Below are 24,170 nucleotides of genomic sequence, written 5' to 3' on the forward strand. Positions count from 1 at the left end.
TGGCGATGTCGCGAAGGTGAGACCGGCAGGCGTTGGCGACGGATCGGATGTGTGGGGCGAATGAGAGAGCGGAGTCGACGACGACACGGAGGTTGCGGGCCCGCGAGACGGGAAGGACGGTGGTGCCGTCCACAGTGCCGGGCAAGTCAGGGACAGGAGGACGGGGTTTGGGAGGGAAGATGGGGAGCTCGGTCTTGGACGTGTTGAGTGTTAGGTGGCGGGCGGACGTCCGGGTGGAGACGTCCCGGAGGCGGGAGGAGACACGAGCCTGGAGGGAGGGGGAGAGAAACGGGGAGGAGATGGAGATTTGGGTGTCGCCTGCGTAGAGATGGTAGTTGAAGCCGTGGGAGCCGATGAGTTGGACAAGTAGTAGACTCCCAGAAAACGCAATCGACGGGTAGATTGTAAGCCTCCCCCGAGGCAGGGACCCATCTGCTCGGTACGGCGCTCGGCATGCTGTAGATGCCCAGTAAATAGTATTGATGGAGAGATTGTGAGCTCCTCAAGGGCAGAGGGCAATCCGCTCAGTACAGCGCTCAGCGTGTAGTAGACACCCAGTAGTAATAATTATAATTATGGTACTCGTTAAGCCCCGACTAGGTGCCAAGCGCTGTTCTAAGCCCTGGGGTGGATACAAGGTAATCAGTTGTCCCACGTGGGGCTCACGGTCTTTATCCCCATTTGACAGATGAGGTCACTGAGGCCCAGAGAAGTTAAGGGGCTTGCCCAAGGTCACACAGCAGACAGGCGGCAGAGCCGGGATGAGAACCCAGGTCCTCCGACTCCCGGACCCGGTTTCTTTCCTTAAGACCGTGCTACTTATTATTAATTATAATAATGAATTAATGATGATAACATAACGATGAGGCCGATGCCTGTTAAGTGCTTACTCGGTGCCACACGCCGTTCTAAGCTCCGGGGGAGATCCAAGTTTGGACATAGGGCTCCGTGTCTACTAACTGTATCGGACTCTCCCCGGTGCTCGGCCCAGTGCTCCGCGCACAGAAGGCCGGCAGCTCCTTCGAAGGCAGGGATCGTGTCTCATTAACTCAACTGGACCCTCCCAAGCGCTCAGCACAGTGCTGTGCATGTGGCGGACTCTCAGCTCCGGAAGGGCAGGGACCACGTCTACTGACCGTATCGGACTCTCCCCAGCGCCCAACACGGTGCCCTGCGCGCTGTAGACTGTCGGCTCCTTGAGGGCGGGGATAGTGTCCGCTCACTTTACTGGACCCTTCCCAGTGCTCAGCACGGCGCCCCGCACACAGCCGGAGACTGCCAGCTCCTCGAGGGCAGGGACTGTGCCTCTTAGCTGTATTGGACTCTCCCCGGCGCTCAGCGCAGTGTTCGGCACACGGTAGACTGCCAGCTCCTCGAGGCCAGGGATCGTGCCTGCGAATTCTAGTGGACTCTCCCCAGCGCTCAGCACAGTGCTCGGCACACGGTAGACCGCCGGCTCCTCGAGGGCATGGATTGTGTCTGCTGACTACTGGACTCTCCCCGGCGCTGAGCACGGTGCTCTGCGCACGGGAGACTGTCAGCTTCTTGAGGGCGGGTACCGTGTGTCCAAGCTGTAGTGGACTCCCCACAGCGCTCAGCGCAGTGCTGTGCACAAAGTGGAGTGGGTGGGGGTTTTGGGGGGGAGGGGTCAGAGACCCTGGAGCGACATCGCCCTCTGCCGGCGAGAACCCCCTGCGCGCTGGGCCGCCCCCTGGGAAAAGTCTTCCTCCTCCTCCTCCTCCGTGCTCCTTAAGCGCTTACTTTGCGCCACGCACTGTACTAAGCGCTCGGTGGACCCAGTCCCCGTCCTCCCTGGGGCTCGCAGTCTCGGTGTCCAGGGTCCGCGGCCCCCCCACCCCGCCCTCGGCCTCCCCTCCTCTCTCTCTGATCGATTGAGCGCCTGCTCCGTGCAGAGCAGCGGACTGAGCGTTTGGGAGCGTCCAGTGTAGTTAGGAGACAGTTAGGGACCCCACTCAGAGACCCCATCGAGGGCCCCCCCCCCTCTCGGAGCCCCCACCCGGGACCCTCACCCACAGACCCTCCCCCGGTACTCAGAGCCCCCACCGTGGACAGGCGGCGGCCCATCCCCAGAGGAGATGGAGGAGGCCGCGGCCCTGCGGGGGGGGCCCTGTGACCGGATCCTCTGACCGTGACCGCCCTGTGGGGGCCCTCCGATGGCCCGTGACCACCCCGTGACCATGACCGCCCTGTGGGGTCCCTGGGATGGCTCCGAGGGGGCCCCGTGACGGCCCTGTGACCACTGTGTGACCGTGACGGCCCTGTGGGGGCCCTGTGATGGCCCTGTGATGGCCCTGTGACCGCCCCGTTGACCATGATGGCCCTGTGGGGTCCCTGTGATGATCCCGTGACCACCCTGTGACCGTGACTGCCCTGTGAGGTCCCTGTGATGGCCCTGCGGGTGTCCTGTGACGGCCCTGTGACCACCCTGTGACCATGATGGCTCGGAGGGGGTCCTGTGACAGCCCTGTGATGACCCTGTGGGGTCCGTGTGACGGCCCCGTGACGGTGACGGCCCTGTGGGGGCCCCGTGGGAGCCCCGTGACCATCCTGTGACCGTGACGGCCCTGTGGGGGTCCTGTGATGGTCCCGTGGCGGCCCCGTGACCGGGCCCCGGGGGGACTCTGTGACCACGACGGCCCTGTGACGGCCCTGTGACGGCCCTCGGACCACCCTGTGACCGCGATGGCCCGCTGGGTCCCTGCGACGGCCCCGTGGGAGCCCCGTGACCACCCTGTGACCACGACGCCCTGTGGGGGGCCCCGTGACCGGGCCTCTTGGGGACTGTGACCGTGACGGCCCCGTGGGGGTCCCTGTGATGACCCCCGTGACCCGGCCCCCGGCCGTGGGGGGCAGGAGCAGGTGGGCCCCGGCCTGGTCCGGTGTCCGGGCGCCACCTCCTGGAGGCCCTGGGAAAAGCGTCAGGCCCGCCGGGTGGGGGGTCGGGGGGCCTGGGCGGACCCCCCGGCACGGCCCGAAGCCCCCGTCTGACAGCTGGGGTGCTGGGGGGTGGGCAGACCACTGCCCGTTCGGTCTGCCTGCTTCTCCCGGAGAACGCTTCATTCGTTCCTTCAACCCCATCGACCCGTTCAGGCCTGTTTATTGAGCGCTTACTCGGTGCGGAGCACAGTGCTCGGCGCTTGATTGAGCGCTTACTGGGTGCAGAGCACTGGACTGAGCGCCTGGGAGAGTCCAGTAGAACAACGAACAGACACATCCCTGCCCCCGACGAGCTGACTGGCCAGAGGGGGAGACGTTCGTTCATTCATTCAGTAGTATTTATTGAGCGCTTACTATGTGCAGAGCACTGTACTAAGTACTGAGACAGACATGAATAGAATTAATAAATGGATGAATCAATTGCAGATCTATACAGATGTGCCGTGGGGATGGGAGGGGGGACGGTGAGAAGCGGCGAGGCCTAGCGGGTAGAGCCCGGGCCTGAGGGTCCCACGGTCGGGGGTTCTCGTCCCGGCTCCTCCACGTGGCTGCTGGGTGACCTTAGGCGAGTCACTTGGCTTCTCTGGGCCTCGGTTTCCTCATCTGGAAAATGGGGATGAAGAGTGGGAGCCCCGTGGGGGACAGGGACTGTGCCCAACCTGATTAACTTGTATCTACCCCAGCGCTTAGAGCAATGCTCGGCACGTAGTAAGCGCTTAACGAGGACCGTAACTTTTTATTATTATTATTATCATCATTATAAGACACGGTCCCCGCCCCACACCGACCTCACGATTCAACCTATCCCGATTTTCTCGACGAGCCGCGTGAGCCGGCGGCTAGAGCCCGGGCCCGGGAGGCGGGAGGACCTGGGTCCTCCTCCCGGCTCCGCTCCACGTGACCTCGGACCGGTCACTTCCCTTCCCTGGGCCTCAGTTCCCTCAGCCGGAAAATCGGGGCTGCCCCGCGTGGGACGGGGACCGCGTCCGACCCGACGAGCCCCCCGGCCCTCGCTTAGCACGGTGCCTGGCACCTAGGAAGCGTCAGACACCCTAAAAAAAAAAAGAAGGGGAGGACGGGAAATAAAGCTCGCCCCACCCTCGGAGATGGGTGGACGGAGCGGGACGCGGGGCGGCGGGAGACGCCCCCGCCGCTCCTCGGCCTCGGGGAACGTGACGTCCGAGAGTTGGGTTGGGCGGACTTGGGGGGGGCCCCGCTTCCTCCCTGTGCCGCCCCGCCCCCCCCCAGGAACAGCAGGTGGGCACCCTTCGTCTGGGACAGGAGGAGGAAGCAGCTGGTAGCCCGGGACGCCCCTCAGCCCGGACTTTGGAACCAGGATCTGAATGATGCAAGAGGGTTTGCAGTCCACGTCTGGAGATCAGTTGGAGATAAGGCCTCCCGCCTCCACCCCCGGCCGGGAGGATCCGTCCGGAGCGCTGGACTCGGCCCTCGGCTCTGGACGCCGATTAGGGTCGGGGTCGGCCCTGGGGAGGGACCGTCCGGAGGGGTCCGTCCACCCGGTCGTATCGGCCGAGCGCTGACTGTGTGCAGAGCACTCTACTGAGCGCGTGGGAGAGTACAGGAGAACGATAATAATGTTGGTATTTGTTAAGCGCCTACTATGTGCAGAGCACTTTCTAAGCGCTGGGGTCGATTCCTGGTCATCAGGGCGTCCCACGGGAGGCTCCCAGTCTTCATCCCCATTTTCCAGATGAGGTCACTGAGGCCCAGAGAAGTGAAGTGACTGGCCCACAGTCACGCAGCTGACAAGAGGCAGAGCCGGGATTCGAACCCATGACCCCTGACTCCCAAGCCCGGGCTCTTTCCGCTGAGCCACGCTGCTTCTCTGCAATAAGCAGCCACGTTCCCGGCCCACAACGAGCTGACGTTCCGGAGGGTTGGTAGACACGTTCCCTGCCCGCAGCGAGGTGACGGTCTGTCAATCCATCGCTGCTACTTATTGAGCGCTTCCGGCGTGCAGAGCACTGGGCTGAGCGCTTGGGAGAGTACGGAGTCGCTCCCTGCCCACAGCGAGCTGCTGGTCTGGTCTGCCGTGGGACGGTGGGCAAGTCACTTCACTTCTCTGGGCCTCAGTTCCCTCCTCTGTAAAATGGGGATGGAGACCGGGAGCCCCACGTAGGACAGGGGCTGTGTCCAACCCGATTGGCTTGTACCCACCCTAGCGCTTAGTACAGTGTCTGGCACATAGTAAGCGCTTAACAAATACCAGAATGATGATGATGACTAAAGGGGGAGAAGCCAGGTCCATTGCGGTTGGTCCTGGGGAGATTTTTTTCAGGGCTCAGAGATTTTCCATAAGCTAGCGGACCAATCAGTGGTATTCATTGAGCTCTTACTATGTGCAGAGCACTGTACTGAGCTCCTGGGAGACTCCAATACGACAGAATTAGCAGACACGTTCCCTGCTCACGATAAATTTTTTTTTTATGATATCGGTTAAGCGCTTACTATGTGCCCGGCACCGTTCTAAGCGCTGGGGGAGATCCAGGCTAATCAGGTGGGACACGGTCCTTGTCCTGTGTGGGGCTCACGGTCTCCAGCCTCATTTTCCAGATGAGAGTACTGAGGCCCAGAGAAGGGAAGTGACTCGAGCGAGGTCACCCAGCAGTCAAGGGGCGGATCCGGGATGAGAACCCAGGTCCTTCCGACTCCCAGGCCCGGCCTCTTTCCGCCAGGCCCCGCTGCTTCTCAATCTATCAATCAGTGGTATTTATTGAGCGCCTACTAGGTGCAGGGCACCGTACGAAGCGCTCGGGAGGGTTCAGTGGAACAGGGTTACCAGAGACGTTCCCGACGCCCAACGAGCTGACAGTCCGAGGGGGAGACAGACATTGATACTAGATAAATAAGTCATTTACGACACGTAATTTAAAGATCTGTACATAAGCGCCCTGGGGTTGGGGGTGGGGCGAATAGCAGATGTCCCAAAGGTCACAGATCCAAGGGCAGAGACGACGCAGAAGGGAAGGGGAGGAGAGGAGGGCGCAGTCGGGGAAGGCCTCTCGGAGGAGGAGGCGGGCCTTCAGTAAGGATCCGAAGCTGGGGGGAGAGTGACGGTCAGTGGGATTTGAGGAGGGAGGGCGCCTTCCGGGCCCGAGGCGGGACTCGCGCGACCAGAGGTCGGCGGCGAGGGAGACGAGATGGAGGTTGGCGTGTGAGGAGCCGAGTGTGCGGGCCGGGCCGGAGGAGGAGAGCGGCCAGGTGAGGTAGGAAGGGGGCGACCCGATGGACGGCTTTAAAGAGAACAGATCCGTCCATTGATTAATCCATCAGTGGCATTTACTCGTGCATTCAATCATATTTATCGAGCGCTTACTGTGGGCAGAGCACTGGACTAGGCGCTTGGAATCGCTGCCCACGACAGGCTCACAGACTAGAAGAGGGGAGACAGGCCTCAAAACAAGTCAACAGGCGTCGACAGCACCAATATATAATAATGCTATTTGTTAAGCACTGACTGTGTGCTAAGCACTGGGGTAGGAACAGGGTGAGCAGGTTGTCCCACGTGGGGCTCCCAGTCTTCATCCCCATTTTACAGATGAGGTCCCTGAGGCCCAGTGAAGCGAAGCGACTGGCCCAGAGTCACGCGGCCGACAAGTGGTGGGGCCGGAATTTGAACCCGCAACCCTCCGACTCCCAGTAATAATAATAATGACGCTATTTGTTAAGTGGTCACTATGTGCCAAGCGCTGTTCTAAGCGCTGGGGTAGATAGAAGGTAATCAGGTTGTCCCACGTGGGGCTCACAGGCTTCGCCCCCATTTGACAGATGAGGTCACTGAGGCCCAGAGAAGCGAAGCGGCTTGCCCCAAGTCACACAGCTGACAAGCGGCGGAGCCGGGATTAGAACCCACGACCTCTGACTCCCAGACCCGGGCTCTTTCCACTGAGCCACGCCGCTCTATTGGGCGCTCACCGTGTGCACAACGTTAGACTCGGCACCTGGGAGACTCCTACACAACAGAGTCGGAAGACACGTTCCCTGCCCACAGGGAGCTCACGATCAAAAAGTCATTAGTATTTTTTGAGCGCTTTCGGCGTGCAGAGCACTGTACCGAGCGCTCGGGGGAGTCCAGTCCAACAGAGTTAGTAGACACGTTCCCTGTCCCCAGTGACCTCACAGTCTAGAGGGAAAATCTTGTGTTGTTTTTGTTAAAATGATTCAAAGCAGCGCGGCCTAGCAGAGAGAGCCCGGGCCTGGGGGTCAGAGGACCCGGGTTCTCATCGCGGCTCCGCCGCACATCTGCTGGGTGATCTCGGGCCGGTCACGTCACTTCTCTGGGCCTCAGTTCCCTCATTCGGAAAATGGGGATGAAGACTGAGAGCCCCACGTGGGCCAGGGCCTGTGTCCGACCTGATCAAGTCCCCCAGTGCTTAGAACAGTGCCTGGCACAGAGTAAGTGCTTAAGACATAACGTTAAAAAAAAAAATCCTCTCTCCAGCGGGGTCCTCCTATAATCAGTCAGTGGTATTTATTGAGCGCTTACTCTGTGCAGAGCACCGGATCGAGCGCTTAGCAGACCCAATTTCCTGCCCGTAACGAGCTTCCGGTCTCGAGCTGACGTTTTGAGAAATTCGCTTGCCGACCTTAAAATGAGCACCAGACTTCATCGTCCCCGGGACATAGCTGGTGTGGCTTTGGATAATAATAATGATTATTTATAATAATAATAACAAATATTTGTTAAGCTGGTGGCACTGTGGCCTTGGATACTGCTAATAATAACAATAATAACCGTGGTATTTGTGAAGTTCGTGGCAGTGTGGCTTTGAGTAATATTAATAATATTATTAATTATGGTACGTGCTGAGCTGTGGCAGGGGGCTTTGGATAAGAGTCAGCCATTCGGTCAGTCAGTCGTATCTGTTGAGCGCTTACTGGGTGCAGAGCACTGGACTGAGCGCCTGGGAGAGTCCGAGAGAACAACAAACCGCTATATTCCCCGCCCACAGGGAGCTGACAGTCCAGAGGGGGAGACGTGAATAGAAAGAAATAAATGAGGGATGTGGACATTAGCGTTTAGGGGCCGGGAGGGGGGGATGAAGAAAGGGGGCAAATCAGGGCGATGAAGAAGGGAGGGGGAGAAGAGGAAAGGAGAGTTTAGGGAAGGGCTCTTGGAGGATAATCACCATAATAAATACAAAAGACTGAAAGCATTCTGGCAGGAAGCCGCTTCCCACACCTCTCCGTGGAGCCTGAGGGGAAGGAAGCCCACTTCCCGTTTGCTTGTATCCACCTCAGGGCTTAGTGCAGTGCCCGACACATAGTAAGCGCTTAACACATACCATTACTATTATTATTATTATTATAATCCTTTAGAAGAGAGACTGTCCCAGCGGAAGCAGCCAGCGAGGCTGGGCTTCCCTGCAGGAGGGAGTCCCCAGCCCCGCCCCTCGAAAACCTCCCCCCACCAGGCCCAGCCCAGCCCCTCGAAATGCTCCCCGCCCCCCCAGCCTATCCCCCAGCCCCTCAAAAACCTCCCGCTGGCCCAGCCCCCCCAAAAAACCTCCCCCGCCCAGCCCAGCTCCCTGAAAACCTCCCCCCTGCCAGCCCATCCCAGCCCCCCGGTCCAGCCACCCCCCCCCCCCCGAACCTTCCCCTCCCGGCCCAGCCCCTTGAAAAACCTCCCCCTCCCCACCCAGCCTCCCCCTCCAAGCCCCCCAACCTCCCACTCCCAGCCTCCCCCCCCCCAAAAAAACTATGGTACTTGTTAAGCTCTTACTACGTGCCAAGCACTGTTCCAAGCACTAGAGTAGGTATAAGTTAGGTTGAACACAGTCCCTGTCCCACATGGGGCTCATTGTCTCCATCCCCATTTTCCAGATGAGGGAACCGAGGCCCAGAGAAGCGAAATGACCGGCCCAAGGTCACACGGCAGACATGGGGTGGAGCTGGGATTAGAACCCATGACTTTCAGACTCCCAGGCCTTGGCTCTACCCACTAAGCCATGCCTCCCTCTCCCGGCCCATCCTAGCCCCCCAAAACCTCGCTCCCCCAGCCCCCTCGCCCCCCGGACCCTCACTGGCCCAGGCGTGAGCAAGGGATCCGATTTGTGCCATTTCACGCCAGGATTTGATTTTTTTATTACTTTTTTCTCCCAGTCCCATCCTTGCGGGTTGAACCCTCACTGGCCCAGGCGTGAGCAAGGGATCCGATTTGTGCCATTTCACGCCAGGATTTGATTTTTTTATTACTTTTTTCTCCCAGTCCCATCCTTGCGGGTTGAACTCTCTTCTTTTTTTTAATGGTAGCGGGGAAGCGCTTAATACTCAAAAGGGTAGATCCAAGGTATCCAGGTGGGACGCAACCCGTGTCCCACATCGTGATAAGTAATAACCGTGGTACTTGTTAAGCGCTTACTATGCGCCAGGCACTGTACCCAGCGCCGGGGGAGAGCCAAGCTAGTGAGGTTGGAAACAGTCCGTGGCCTACCTCGTAAGAACGGTAATAACAACAGTGCTGTCGGTTGTGTGTTTACTACGTGCCGGGAACCGTACTGAGTGCCGGGACAGATCTGAGCTAATCAGGTCGGACACAGTTCATGTCCCAGATTGTAATAATAACGGTGGTGTTGCAGTGTTTTCTACGCTCCAGGCAGCGTGCTAAGCGCCGGGACCGATCCAAACGGTCCCGTCATCGCCTCTGCTGGCCCTGTCGTGGCCTCCTACACACCCTCCTCTCCGTACCGCGTCTCCCGGCCTCCTCTGGTCCCGTCGTGGCCTACGGCCGTCCCGACGCGCAGTCCTCTCCCAGAGGTCCCGTCACGGCGGCCTCTCCCGTCCCCTCCATCACGGCTTCCCGCGGTCCCGTCGAGGCCTCCGGCGGTCCCGTCCCGCAGGCCTCTCTCGGCGGCCCCGCACGGCCTCCCGAGGGCCCGTCACGGCCAATACCGGCCCCGTCACAGCGGCCTCTCCCGCGGTCCCGTCGAGGCCTCTCTCGGCGGTCCCGTCCCGCGGGCCTCTCCCGTCCCCTCCATCACGGCTGCCCGCGGTCCCGTCGAGGCCTCTCTCGGCGGTCCCGTCACGGCCTCCCGAGGATCCGTCACGGCGGCCTCTGTCGTCCTCTCCGTCGTGACCTCCCGCGGGCCCGTCCCATCACGGCGGCCTCTCCCGTCCCCTCCCTCACGGCTTCCCGCGGTCCTGTCGAGGCCTCTCCCGTCGGGCCCGTCCCGCTGAGCCGGTGCCGACGGTCTCCCCCGGCCTCCATGGGGCCGGTCCCTCGTGGCGGCCTCCCGTCGGGGCCCCGGGAAGCCATGACGGGACCGAGGAGGAGGAGGCGAAGGACCGGTTGACCGGGGCGGCGGGGGGAAGAGGGAAGGAAGGGGCAGGGGCTCTTCTTTTTCCCTGCCCGCCGGGGGCCTCCTCCTCCTCCTCCTCGTCGTCGTGGTGGTGGTCCCGGTCCCGGTCCCGGCCGCCCCCTCGTCTTCTTCCCGCCCCTCGCTCCGCCCCCGGGTCGGCCGGTGGTCGGCGGCTGGGCAGGGCTGGCACCGGGCCCTCCCCCTCCTCCTCCTCCTCCTCCTCCTCCTTCTCCTCCTCCTCCTCCTCCCCCCGTGGCCGTGGCCGTGCCCGTGGCCCTCCCCTCCTCCTCCTGCTCCTCCTCCCGCTCCTCGTCCTCGTCCTCCTCCCCCCGGCGCTGGCGCTGGCGCTGTCGCTGTCGCTCCCCCGTGTCCGGGTCGGGCGGCCCAGTGAGTGGCCGCCGGTGTTGCCCCGCGGCTCTGTGTCTGTCTCTGCCCAAGCTCCGCTCCTCCCGCCGCCGCCGCCGCCGCCGCCGCCGCCGCCCAGGTACCGAGCCCCCCGCCCCGCTCTCCCTCCCTCCCTCCCTCCCTCCGTCGAGCCGCGGTTGGGGCGGGGGGGGAGGGGGACTCACTTTGTGTGTGTTGGGGGGCGAGGGGCCTCCCCGGAGAAGTTGGTCCGGGGGTCGGGGGTGGTGGGGGGTTCGGGGGTCCGCCGGCTCCACCGAGATTTGCCTTTCGGGCAAAAACAGTCCAGCGGCGCCCGTCCCCCCCCCCCCAAAGTCCCCACCGGCGGAACCAAACGGACCCCAGGCCTCCCCCCACCCCCAGCCCCTCTCCTTCCTTCCTCCTCTCTCGACTTCCCTCCCTCCTTCCTTTTCTTCTCCCCCCCCTTCCTGCCTTCCTCCTCTCCCTCTTCTCCTTCCGACCCTCTCTCCTGCCCACCTTTTCTCCTTCCTTCCTTCCTTCCTTCCTTCCTTCCTTCCTTCCTTCCTTCCTTCCTTCCTTCCTTCCTTCCTTCCTTCCTTCCTTCCTTCCTTCCTTCCTTCCTTCCCTCCTTCCCTCCTTCCCTCCTTCCCTCCTTCCTCCCCTCCTCTCCAGCCTCTCCTTTTTATCCTCTCTCCTTCTTCCTCTACTTCCTTTCTTCTTCCTTCTCTCCTTCTTTCTTCTCTCTCCCCTTTCCTTCCTTCTTCCTCTCCCTCTTCCCCTCCCCGCCCTCTCTCCTTTCCCTCCTTCTTTCCTTCCTTCCCTCCTCTCCAGCCTCTCCTTTTTTATCTTCTCTCCTTTCCTCTTTCCTTTCCTCCTTCCTCTTTCTCCGCTTCCTTTCTTCCTTCTCTCCTTCTTTTCTCTCTTTCCTGCCTTCCTTCTCTGCCTCCTCTCTCCTCCCTTCCCCCTTTCCTCCCTTCCTTCTCTCCTTCCCCCTTTCCTTCCTTCCACCCCTCCTCTCCTTCCCCCCTTCCATCCCATCTCCTCCCTTCCCTCCCTTCTTCATTCCTCTCCTTCCTGTCCTCTCCTCCCCCACCCCCTTGTCTCTCCCGGTCTCCCCCGTCTCTGTCTCTGGGCGTGTGTGTGTGTGTGTATGTGTGTGTGTGTCTCTCCCTCCCTGGAGCGGCGCTTCTTCCCGGGGAAGAAGTTGTCATTAAGGCTGTGTGTAATTAGCGTTATTCCCGGAGAAAGGTTAAGGTTACACCGTCCTTTTCCTTACCGGGAGAACGGCCCCCCCCCCCCCATGTACACACACACACACACAGCCTCCCCCCCCCCCTTCCGAGAGCACAAAAGCACAAAAAGAAAGTGTGAGAGGAGGAGGAAGAAGAGGAGGAGGAGGAGGAGCCACAAACCCATTAATTCCAATGGAACACTTGTTTTTTTTTCTAAAACATTGATTTTTTTCTCCCCCCCCCACCCCCCCTCTCTCGGTCTATGCCGAGGGGAGATGAATTAACCCTCTCATCCCACCCCCAAACCGGAACGGGCCTCTGCGACCCCCCCCCCCCCGCCATTTGTGGTGGAAGCAGCCCCTCCCTCACTCTCCCCGACCCCCACGCCCCCACCCCGTCTCCCCCCCATGGTGAGGACCACCACCGGTCAGCCGGGATATCTTTATTCCCCTGGGGCTGAAAGCCCCCCTCCGGGCCACGGGTGCAGCCCCTCCCCCACCTTCAGAGCACCCCCCCCCCTTTTCCGGGACTGGTCGGTCGAAAGGGTTAATCGCCGCCCCCCCCCCCCCATTCTTGTTGACTTGGTTTTCCTATCGCTCTCTTTCCCCCTCCCCCCTACATCAAGGCCCATCCCCCGGGTGGGGAGGGGGGCGGCTCGCACCAGGAGGGACTTCCGGACACCGGCGGGTCGGACTGAGCGTCCGCCCTGCCCGGAGCGCTGGGCCGAGCGCTCCGGAGAGTCGGAGCCAGAGGTCCGACGGACGCGGTTGAGGTGGGGGGTGGGGAGAGGGTCTGGGGGGCGGGCGGGGGTGTCGAGGACTGAGAGGGGACGGGGGTGATAACTTCGCGCCTGCGTAACGCTCTCGGGGTGTATGGACGCGTGTGTTTGCGTGTGTGTGTCCGTGTGCGGGATGAGACGGGACAGTTACGCCGGGGGGGGGGGGGGGAGAATCTCCCCGACGACTCACGCCAGCTGGTCACCGGGGCGCTGGGCGAGCGCTTACCGTGTGCCCGCTGCTGCCCTAGGGACCCGATAATATCTGAGGTGTTTGGGGAGCGCTTACTGTGTGCTGGGCGTTGTGCCGGTAAATGGTGAGCGCCTACTGGGTGCCTTGCGCCGTGCTAGATGGACCGGTAGGAATCGTGGTGTTCGGCCTGCAGATGATAATGGTGACGGTAGTGTTTGTTAGGCACTTACTATGGGCCAGACACTGCGCTAGACCGACCGGGAGCGACTGTGGCGTTGCGTTTGGGAAGCCCTACTACGGGTTCCGCTGGTAATCGTGGCGCTCGGTGAGCGCCCGCCATGTGCCGAGGGCCGCGCTAGGCCGCTAAGGACGGCGGGGTTCGGCGTGCCGAAAATAATAACGATGACGGTCGTACGTTAGGTGCTTACGATGTGCCGGGCACTGCGCCAAGCGCCGGGGTGGATACAGGCGCACCGAGTCGGACGCGGTCCCCGTCCCACGTAGGCCTCCCGCTCTCCATCCCCATTTTCCAGACGAGGAAACGGAGGCCCGGGGCGGTGAAGCGACCGGCCCGAGGTCACCCGGCAGACGAGGGGCGGAGCCGGGAGGAGAATCCAGGGCCCGGCCTAGGTAGACCGATGTTAACTGTGGGGTTTGGGAGGCGCTTACTATGTGCCCCCTGTACCACTGGGGATGGTGGTGCTTGGGGAGCCCCCACCGTGCTACCGGCACCGCACTAGGCCGCCCGGTGCTGCGGTGCTCAGCGTGCTAGACTGATAGTCGTTCATTCGCTCAGTCGTACCTATTGAGCGCTTACCGCGTGCAGAGCACCGTACCGTTCGTTAGATCGTATTTATTGAGCGCTCACTCCGTGCAGAGCACCGTACTGAGCGCTCGGGAAAATACAGTACGTCGAAAACAGACACCTTCCCTGCCCGCAGCCAGCCGACCGTCCGGAGCGGGGGAACTGTCGCCGAATTGTCCGTTCCAGGCGCTTAGTACAGTGCTCTGCACATAGTAAGCGCTCAATAAATACTACTGAATGAACGAATAAGCGGGAGGATCGTGATTAATAATCGCGGCGTTCGATAGATCGCTTTCTCGGCGCCGGGCGCCGTGTTGGGGTGGACCGATAATAATCGGGCTGTCCGGGAAGCGCTTACTCTGGGCCAAGCCCTGCGCCGCACCGCTAGCGATCGGGCCGTCCGATCCGGCGCTTACTCTGTAACAAGCGCCGTGCCGGACCGATGAGAACCGTGGCGTCCGAGAGAGCCGTGCCGGGTCGGCTGCTAACGACTGTGGTGTCCGGGAAGCTCTCGTTATGCGCGAAGCGCTGTGCTGGGCCGATAGCCGTGGCGTCTGGGAAGCGCTTACGACGGGCCGGGCGTGGTGCTTGGTGAGCGCTGACTGTGTGCCTAACGCCGCGCTAGGCAGACCGGTGGGAACGGCGGGGTTCGGCCTGCCGGGTAGACTGAGGATAATCGCGGGGTTGGAGCCGGCGCTTACCGTGTGCCCAGCGCTGTGCTGGGTGTACTGATAATAGAGACGAAGCGTGGCCTGGTGGGTACAGCCCGGGCCTGGGAGTCAGAAGGAGCGGGGTTCTCATCCCGGCCCCGCCACCTGTCTGCCCCGGGACCTTGGGCGAGTCACTTATCTGCCCCGTGCCTCAGTCTCCTCGCCTGTAAAATGGGGAGGAAGAGCGTGAGCCCCGCGTGGGACAGGGACTGGGTCCGGCCCCATGGGTTCGTGTCTACCCCGGCGCTCGGGGCGGGGCTCGGCCCATAGCAAGCGCGTAACAGGCCCCCCCGAGGCCCGTGAGACGGCGGGGGCTTCGCCCCGTAGGGGCAGGTGCAACCCGGCTCTGTTGAGTACAGTGCTCTGCCCGCAGCAGACGCTCAGCACAGCGTCGTGCAGGCAGCAGGCGCTCGGTACGGCGCTCGGCCCACACTAGCACTCGGGCGGTACGATCGGTTGAAGGGTTGTCGGCTCCTCGAGGGCGGGGACCCAGCGGGACCACTCCGTTGGGCTCCCCGAAACGCTCCGGCCAGTGTTTTGCGCACCAGAGGCGCTCGCTACGTCCCCTTGATTGACAGGCTCTCAGCGCCCGAGGCTCGTGTCGACTAGGCCGGCTTTGCTCTCCCAGGGGCTCGGCACAGTGCCCTGCACCCAGCACCCCGCACCCTGCACCCTGCACCCAGCAGGCGCTCAGCAGATACCACGGAGGGGCTCTCCGGCTTTAGACCGTCAGCTCGGCGGGGGCCGGGATCGCGCCTGCCGGGTCCCGGTCGCATCGGACTCTCCCAAGCGCTCGGTACGGTGCTCCGAACACAGTCGGAGGGTAATAAACACCCTCGATTGGAAGCACGTCTACCGGGGATCGGACTCTCTCAAGCGCTCGGTACCGGGGTCTGCCCGCGGGAAGCGCTCAATAAATACCACGGGTGGCTGGATCGCCGGAAACGGCCTCCCCAGAGTCGGTCGATCAGCGGCCGGTCCTCACCGAGCGCTCACCGGCTCCGCCCCTCGCCTGCCGCGGGACCTCGGCCGAGTCGCTTCACTTCTCTGGGCCTCAGTCCCCTCAGCTGTAAAACGGGGTGGGGGGATGAAGCCCGCCGGACAGGGACCGGCTCCAACCTGACTCGCATCTCCCCCAGCGTTTAGGACAGTGCTCGGCTCACTGTAAGCACTCAACGAGTACCATCGTCACCATCACTGCCGTGGGCAGAGCCCTGTGCCGAGCGCTCGGGAGAGTCCGATCCAACAGAATTAGCAGACACGGTCCCCGCCGATCACGAGCTGAGGGGAAAGCGATTGTTTTGTTTCCACGACTCTGCTTTTGCTCTTTCCTCTCTTTCTTTTTAATCTTTCTCTTTTTCCTCTTTTTTCTTCTCCTTCTCCTCCTCCTTCTTTCTCTGTTTCGTTTTCCTCTTTTTTCTTTTCCCTTTTTTCTTTTTCATTTTCTTTCTCTTTTCTTCTCCTCCCTCTTTTCCACCTCCCCCTCCTTCTCCTTCTTGTCCTCCTCCTACTCTTTCTCCTTCTTCTCTTCTTTTTCTCTTCCTTTCTCCGTTTCCTCTCTTTTCCCGTTTCTTTTCTCCTCCTATTCCGTTTCTCTTTCTGTTTCTTTCTCTTTCCCGTCCCTTCCGCGGGCCGATTCCCGTTCCCTGTGGTGTGGGCGGTGAGAGGTGGGAGAGGTTGTCCGTCAACAAAGAGAGAGGCAGAGGGGTTCCGAGAGAGACCCTCACCGTCCCCCGAAAGAAAATACAAGTCCCTCCTCACCACGTGCGGGCCTCTTCACCCCGTGCCCATCCCGTACCCGCCCTCCTCCCCCGGCCCCCTCCTCGGATTCCCCGTTGGAGGAGGAAGGAAGGCTGGTTCCACGGGGGAGTTGTGGGTCCCCGTGATCGCGTCTCGGGGCGATCGCGGGCCCGTGTCATCGTGTTCCCGGACGACGGCGCGTCCGCGGGTGGTTGGGAGCCCGTGGGCGGTGGCGGGTCCGGGGGTGACGCGGGTCCGCAGGTGACGGTGTGTTTCCCGGCGATCGCGCGTCCGGGTGGGTGATGGCGTGTCCGTGCGGCCGTGTGTCTGAGGGCCGCTGTCGGTGCGGTTGTGGGTCTGTGTGGCCGGGTGCCCTTGGGTCATTGTGTGTGTGTGTGTGTGTGTGTCTGTGCGATAGACACCCCCACGGCTGGCAGAGATAAGGCCCTGAGTCCTTTGTGTTTGCCCTTTCCCAGTCCTGCCCCCGGTTTCTAGTGTAATGTTTCTTCCCTCCCTCCCTCTCACATTCTCTTCTCTGTGGGTCTTTTGTCTCTCTCTCCCTGGGTCTCCGGCTCTCTCCCGTGGGTCTCTCCCTCTCCCCCTGGGTCTCTGGCTCTCTCCACGGGATTCCGGCTCCGTGGGTCTCCGCCTCCGTCCCCTGGGTCTTTGTCTCCGTGGGTCTCCGGCTCTCTCCCGCGGGTCTCCGGCCGCCTCCCGGGGCCTCCGACTTTCTCCCGAGGTCTCTGACTTTCCTCCCTGGCTCTCTCCCGTGGGTCTCTGGCTCTCGCCGTGCGTCTCTGTCGCTCTCCTGCCGGGGGGCCGGGGGTGGGGGGGATATCTTGGATTTGGGGCGGTTTTGCCGCTCTCGGAGGAACTGGGGAGCTGCCCACCTCACACGGAGTGTGCGTTCCTTACGTACGTTTCGTAGGGAACGTCTACGATGAGTGTGTTTGTGTGTGTGCGTGCGATTGCAGGTGAAGAATCTCCCATAATCCCCCCCGTCTCTCCTTCCACCCTGTCGTCCTCCCCCCTTCTCCCTCTCCCTTCCGCCTCCTCTCCCTCCCCCCACTCCCTCCGCCTTCATCTCCTCTTCTTCCCCCTCCCCCAGTCCCTCCTGGGTCTCCTGCGGTTGTGTGTGTGTCTGTGTGTGTCTCACACCGCCCCCCCCCCATCTTCCCTCATCTCCCTTCCTCCCCGGTCCCGCCCCCCCACCCCGAGCCCCCAAATATCCCAGAAGAGCACCCGTTTGCGTCCGTGTGCGTCCGTGTGTGTCTGTCGTGTCACACCCCTCGGATCTCCGCTCATCTGCCTCCCTCCCTGCACCTGCCCCCCGCCCCAAGTCTCCAGATCTCCCAGGAGAGCGCGAGCGTCTGTGTCCGTGTGGGTCGCCCGTGGGTCGCCCGTGTGCGTGCGCGTCGGGAGCGGCCGCGCGCCCGCGCGCGTCGACCCGTCGGTGCCCTGGTGTCGGCCGGAGCCGGCGGGAAGGGGAGAAGCGGAGGCTTCCGGGTCGTCCGGTCCTCTCGGCCCGTTCGCCCCTCTCCGGGACCCGTGACCTCTGACCCCGCGGAGCCGCCCCTCTCTGCCCCTTCCCTTCTCGCCCGCCCGAGCCAGGAGGCCGAGCGGTTCGGTCGGGGGCGGGCCGGGGTGGGGGGGCGGGGGGTGGTCTGGAGCTGCCGGGCCCCCCGGTCCCGCCCCACCGGCACCGGGTGAGGTGACCGGCGGGAGGGAGTGCGAGGCCTTTGGCCGGAGCCCAGCCCGGGGTGACCGGTCCCGGGGAGGGGCCCACCGGGGCCGGAAGGATGGAGCGGTCGCCCGGACGACGGCGGGACCCTCCTCCCCGCCCCCACCCCCGGGCTCGGGGGTCCGCCGGACCCTCCCAACCCGACCCCGGGCCCGCCGGGCCCTCCCCGGTCCCCCAACCCGGCCCCCCGCCACCCCGGGCCCTCCCGGCCTCGCCCCGGCCCCTCCCCGGGCCCCGGGCCCGGCGCTGCCCTCTCTGGGGCCCAGAGGATCACGCGGCGGGGCGAGACCCCGGCCCCCCGGCCCCCCCGAGCTCCGGGCCGGGCTGGGGAGGGGGTGGGCCGGCCTCCCCGGGAACTTCGCTCCAGAGAAACGGACTCTGGGCCGTTGTAAAATCATCAGGGTCGACTGACAGACGCGCGAGCCCGGCCCGGCGGCCTGGCCTTGCCCTCGCCGCAGCCACCATTTAGCTCCCCTCCTCTTCCTCCTTCTCCTCCTCCTCCTGTCTCTCTCTGGGTCTCTCTGTGTGTCTCTCTCTCTCTCTGCCCCTCCCCCCTTTCTCCTCCATCTTCTCTGCTCTCCCCCCCACCGTCCCTTCCTCCCTTTCTCCGCCCTCTTTTCCTCTTCCTCCCTTCTCTTCCCTCCTCCCTCTCCTCTCCTCTGGCCGTCCCCCCCGCCGTCCCCCGAGGGGGGCCCTCCTCGGTCTGCCCCCCGCTTCCCCCCGCCCCCCATTACTGAGCCAGGCTGGGGGCGTGGGGAGGAGGAGGTGGAGGCAGTGAGGCCGGGTCAGGCTCAGAGGCCAAACTGTCCGGGAGACGGAGCCCGGGGGTCTTCCCCGCTGCCGGGATCCCCCCCCCCCCGCCCCCGGCCCGGCCCCGTGCTTCGGGTGACCCTCCGGGAACCTGGGGGCACCGGGGGGCTCGGGACGTCCGGGTGCATCCAGGGGTCGGAGGGCCACTTCCTTCCCGTGCCCGGGAGACCAGGCGATCGGATTCCCCTCCCGGGGCTGATCCCGGGGGACTAAGACAGCGGGCGCGGCCGGCCATTTTCCGAGCACCCTGCGGGAGCGGGGCTCTCTACCGAGCACTCAGAGGAGGCCAGAACGGGCAAGCGAGCATCCGTCGTAGTGGTCCGGGAAGGGTATTTTGGGGACGCCCTCTGGGAGCGGGGCACCGTTCTGAGCGCCCGGGAGAGTCCGTGATGAACAGATGAGCTCCCACCGTGGTGGTCTGGGAAGGGTACCTTTTGGGCGCCCTGGGTGAGTGGGGCGCTCTCCTGAGCCGCCCGGGAGAGTCCATGATGAACAAGTGAGCTTCCACCCTTGTGGTCCGGCGATAGCGTTCTCTGGGCGCCCTCCGGGAGCGGGACACTGTACCGAATGCCCGGGAGACTCTAAAATAAGTGAACCTCCGCGGTGCTCGGAAGGCACTCCGAGCCCCTGGGGACGGCGAGGACCAGGGACCGACCGGTAACGGGAGACAGGGCGGCCCGGTGGGCGGAGCCCGGGCCTGGGACCCGGGTTCCCATCCCGGCTCCGCCGCCTGTCTGCTGGGTGACCTCGGGCAAGTCGCTTCCCCTCTCCGGGCCTCGGCCCCCTCATCCGCAACACGGGGACGGAGACCGGGAGCCCCACGTGGGGCGGGGCCCGTGCCCGGCCCGATTAGCCCGTATCTCCGCCGGCGCTCGGCGGAGCGTCCGGCACCCGGTGAGCGCCTCTTATCGCCGCCCGAGGCCGCCCCGAACCCCGAGTCCCCAGCCCCGACGAGCCCGGTCCGGGGCTCCTTCCACCGGGCCCGGCCGCCCTGAGTTCGGGCCGGACCGCGGAAACAATGTGTCCACTTGGAGACAGAGAGAGACTGTCAGCGGGAGAGGGAGGGAGGGAGGGAGGGAGGGAGGGAGAGGGAGCGTGTGCGCGCGCGTGTGAGCGCGGAGGACGATCGCGATGAATGTCCCTCAGTGTTGACTCCAGAGATCTCTTTTCGCGGAAGCCGGTGGGGGCGGGGGGGACGGAGGGAGGGGTCACCTTTCACAGGGCCGTCTTTGGGGGGCGGGGGGGGCTTCGACCCGCACGTGGGGGTTGGGCCCCGCTACCCAGAATCCTCTGGGTCGAGCCCCGCTCCCCCGGAATCCCCTGGGCTGAGCCCCGCTACCCGCAGTCTTCCGGCCCGGGAAACCCAGAACCCAGAACCCTCCCTCGTTCCTCCGGCTCCCATCTAGACGGTCAGCCGGTCCGGGCGGGGAGCGCGGCTGCGGGTCGGCGTGTGAAGGTGCGGCCTCGGAGGCCGGACACAAGCAGGAAATGGCAGGAAGGGCCCCTCCCCCCTCCCCCGGCCCAGACACCCCCTCCTTCCTCGGCCCCGTCCCCGTTCCCCCCCGCCCCCCCCAGAGGCCCGGGCGTCCGGGCGGGGGGAGGGGTCCCGCCGTCGGATGCCCCGCCCGCCACGAAGCCCCCAGAGGGAAAGCAAGAGCCCCCCCGCCCTCGCCTCTCCACATCATCACCCCCCCCCCCCCAATCCGAGCCCAGGAGGCTCGGGGAGAGGACCCCCCCGCCCCTCGGCCCCCGGCCGGCCCCGGCCCCTCCGCTACCCCCCCCCACCCGCTTCCGGCCTTTCAGATCCCGGGGGCCTGGCGCGGGGGGGGGCGGGATCCCGGCCCCGCGTTCCCGAAGCCCGGAGAGCTGGGCCCGGAGGCGAGGGGAGGGGGCGGCGGGGCGGAGGCGTCCGGGCGGGGGTCCGCCGGGGGTCGCCGGTCCCCTCCTCCTCACCCCCGTGGTGACCGCCTCCCCCCCGCCCGCGGTGTGTCCGCACGCAGGATGAGACGTCGGTGAGCAGCGAGGAGTTCGACCTGAACGAGGCCTCATGGACGTCAGCTGACCCGCACCTCCGCGCCGGCCTCAGCCCCCCACCGGACCCCGCCATGCGCAGCCCCCAGGGCCTCCACAGCCACGACGACGGTCAGTCCGTCCCCTCATCTCCCCGTCGTCCCCGTCTCTCCTCTCCCCCTCCCTCCGTCCCCCGCCGCCCCGTCTCTCATCATCATCGCCCTCGTGGTCGGAACGACGGTGCCCGTTCGGCGCCCGCTAGGTGCCGAGCGCCGTGCTGGGCGCCGGGGTAGATGGGAGGTCGTCGGGTCGGACCCGGTCCCCGTCCCGTGGGGGCTCGCGGTCTCCATCCCCATTTCCAGAGGAGGGAACTGAGGCCCAGAGAAGTGAAGCGACTCGCCCGAGGTCTCCCAGCAGACGAATGGCGGAGGCGGGATCAGAACCCGAGGCCTCCGACTCCCAAGCCCGGACCCTCGCGACTGGGCCACGTCGCTCATCTCCCCCATCCGTCTGTGCCCCCGATCCCTCCCGTCCCTCTTCCCCTCCTCCATCTCTCCATCCCTCCAGGGAGGGGGCGGGGGGTGGGTGGCGGGCGGGCCGGGGCCCGCCCGGGAGTCGGAGGGACCTGGGTTCTAATCCCGGCCCCGCCACCTCATTCACTCGGTCGCATTGATGGAGCGCTCGCCGTGCGCAGAGCACCGTACTAACCGCCCGGGAGGGTCCAATACGACGACAGACGGGCACGCTCCCCGCCCACGGCGAGCTGACAGTCTGCTGGGTGACCCCGGGCCAGTCGCTTCACTCCTCCGGGCCTCGGTTCCCTCCTTGGTAAAATGGGGGTGAAGACCGGGATCCCACGTGAGCCGTGCTGAGCGCTTGGGAGAAGACGGGGAACTCGCAGACACGCTCGGTGGCGTTTCTCGAGCTCCCGCTGGGCGCGGGGCGCGGCACCGAGCACTCGGGAGAGGAAAGGGAGCTTCTAGGCACGCTCAGCGGTGGTTCGTCGAGCGCCTGTTGGGCGCGGAGCACCGTACCGGGCGCCTGAGAGAGGAGGGGAGCTTGTGGGCACGTTCGGGTGTTTATCAAATGCCTGTTGGACGCGGAGCGCTGTACCGAGCGCTTGGGAGAGTCCGACAGAGCTGGTGGAAGCGGTCGCCGCCCTCGAGATGCCGACGGTCGGTCAGTCGACGGCACTCGGCGGAGACGGGGCGTTGTCTTGAGCGCGTGGAAGCGGACCATCAGTCGGTGGTATTTATCGAGCGTCCGCCTCGTACGGAGCACCGTACGGAACGCTTGGGGGAGTCCGACCCGACGGGGTCGGCGGACGCGGTCCCCGCTCTTGAGGACCGGACGGTCCGTCGGTCCACGCCTGCCGTTTACTGAGCGCCCGGTCCGTGCGGACGACCGTACCGAGCGCCTGGGAGGGTCCGACCCCACCGGGTCGAGAGACGCGAAGGTTGCCCACGGGGAACTGACGGTGCCGGGGGGCGGGGAGACCGACCCGAGAATGTATTGGGGATCGAGGGGAGCGACGTAGCTAAGGGCGAGAGTGGCCGTGGGCCCCGGCCGAGCGCACGCTATGCGCCGAGTGCTGCGGGGAGGAGGTGACGGGTGGGATGGTTTGGCGGGGTCCGGGGGAGGGGGGCGGGATGGTCCCCCGGGGGAGGGTTGGGGGCGGAGAGGGGTCGAAGGTCGTCGGCCGGGAATGTGGGTGGGAGGAGGTGCCCCCCCCTTCCCCCCCCCCCCGAGTTAAGGCGGGGTGTGATGTTGGCCGGGGGTGGGGGGCGATGTGTCAGCCTCTGTAGGGGAGCCGGGGTCAGAGGTCATCTCCATGGCGGCCGCGGGCGGGGCGCGGCCCCCGGGTGGCTCAAAGGCCCTTTGTCCCCGAGGGGGTGGGGCCGGGCCGGCTGGGGCAGGGCCGGGAAGGGGGGTCTGCGTGTGTGAGCGCTCGGCCTGGCCCCGGGGGGATTGGGGGGGGGACCCCAAAATCAATCAATCTGTCATCTTAGTAAGCGCCAATTGGGGGATCCGATAATAACGATAACGATATCCGTTGAGCGCTTACTACGCGCCAGGCACCGCGTACGACAGTCAGCGGAGAAGCGGCGTGGCCTAGCGGGTAGAGTCCGAGCCCGGGAGTCAGAAGGCGCCGGGTTCCCGGCCCGTCCCCCGTCTGCCGCGTGACCTCGGGCCGGTCGCTTGACTTCTCCGGGCCTCAGTTCCCTCCTCTGGAAAATGGGGACGGAGACGGTGAGCCCCACGGGGGGACGGGGGCCGCGTCCGGCCCCGTCGCCTCGCGTCCGCCCCGGCGCTTGGCGCGGGGCCCGGCGCGCGGTAAGCGCTTGAGAGACCCCGCGGTTATCGTTATCATTCCCGCCTCTGCCGTTAGTAGTTGTACCGCGGCCACTAGTACCGCCGTGCCTGCTAGCGGGACGACTTGAAAGGGGATGGCAGGAAAGAGCCGCCTCCGCCGCTGGGGATGTGGAGGGGCCCAGGAGGATTCTGGGAAAATCCGGCTCGGAAGGGAGGCGATGGAGGGGGATGGGTGGGGGGATGGGTGGGTCGGGGGGGGGGGCGGCGGGGGTCCCCGCGACCCAATCCGGCCACAGCTGCCGGGGGCCAGCCGGGCCTCGGGAGGGCGGGGGGCCGTCGAGGGGCGTCTCCCCCAGCGCCCCGTGGACGGCCGGGCTCCCCTTCCCCCAGCCCGGCCCGTCGGTCTCCGGGCTCTTTCCCGGAGCGGAAGGGACGGCCGGGGGGCCGGGGGGGCCGCGGAGGATGTTACTCACCTCCAAAGCCGCTTAGCTTAGCGGGAAGTGAAATCCTCCCGGAGGGGAGCTCAGCTTTAGGCTCCCCCGCCCCCGGCCCCAATCCCGGCCCCAATCCCGGCCCCCGCGGGGCGCTTGGAAGCGATTAGGCCCGGGTGGAGCCCGCCCCGCCTGCTCCGAGGAGCCGGGGTGGGAGGCGGGGGTCCGGGGCTCTCCAGGGGTGGGAGGGGGAGATCTCCGACAGAAATAGCCCTCGGGAGGGCCGCCCCCACCCCCACACGCACACAAAGTCGCCAAGGGCGCGGCCTCGGCCCGAGCGAATCCGAGGGCCTCGGAGCGGAGCGGCCCTTCCTCAGGCGATGGGCCCCGGGCTCCTTCCTCCCTTCCTACTTCCCTCCTTCCTTCCTTCCTGCCCTCCCTCCCTCCCTCCTTCCTTTCCCGACCCCAGCCCCCTTGGGCGCGGGGGGGGGGGGGGGGGCTTTCTCTTTAGTCCCGACTTCCTGCCTCGAGGCAGCACACACATGCACACACACGTACACAGGCGCCCTCTTAGATGGGGGGCGGGGGTCTATTTTGGGCTCTTGACCCCCGGGGGGGTGGGGGGGCGTCTCCCCACCCCTTCATCCCGAAGCCCCTCTTTCGGCCGCGGCGGGGGGTGGGGGAGCGGGCGGTCCCGGGAGGCGTGGGGACTTGCGGTCCCGCCGGGCGGATCCACGAGCCCGCCGCCCGCCGCCCTCCGTCCTTGACGG

General features: G+C 64.8%; 1 protein-coding gene across 1 annotated transcript in view; it reads left to right on the plus strand.

The window, feature by feature from the left end:
- The window catches only part of NOL4L (nucleolar protein 4 like), a 61,311-nt gene that overhangs the window by 25,839 nt on the left and 11,302 nt on the right, over nucleotides 1–24,170 (plus strand). The window contains exon 6 of the mRNA XM_029049560.1: nucleotides 20,647–20,788. Coding sequence (XP_028905393.1) covers nucleotides 20,647–20,788 — 142 coding nt within the window. The remainder of the gene's footprint in view (nucleotides 1–20,646; nucleotides 20,789–24,170) is intronic.

This window comes from Ornithorhynchus anatinus, chromosome 21 (genome assembly GCF_004115215.2).
Source record: "Ornithorhynchus anatinus isolate Pmale09 chromosome 21, mOrnAna1.pri.v4, whole genome shotgun sequence".
In the NCBI taxonomy this organism is placed as follows: domain Eukaryota; kingdom Metazoa; phylum Chordata; class Mammalia; order Monotremata; family Ornithorhynchidae; genus Ornithorhynchus; species Ornithorhynchus anatinus.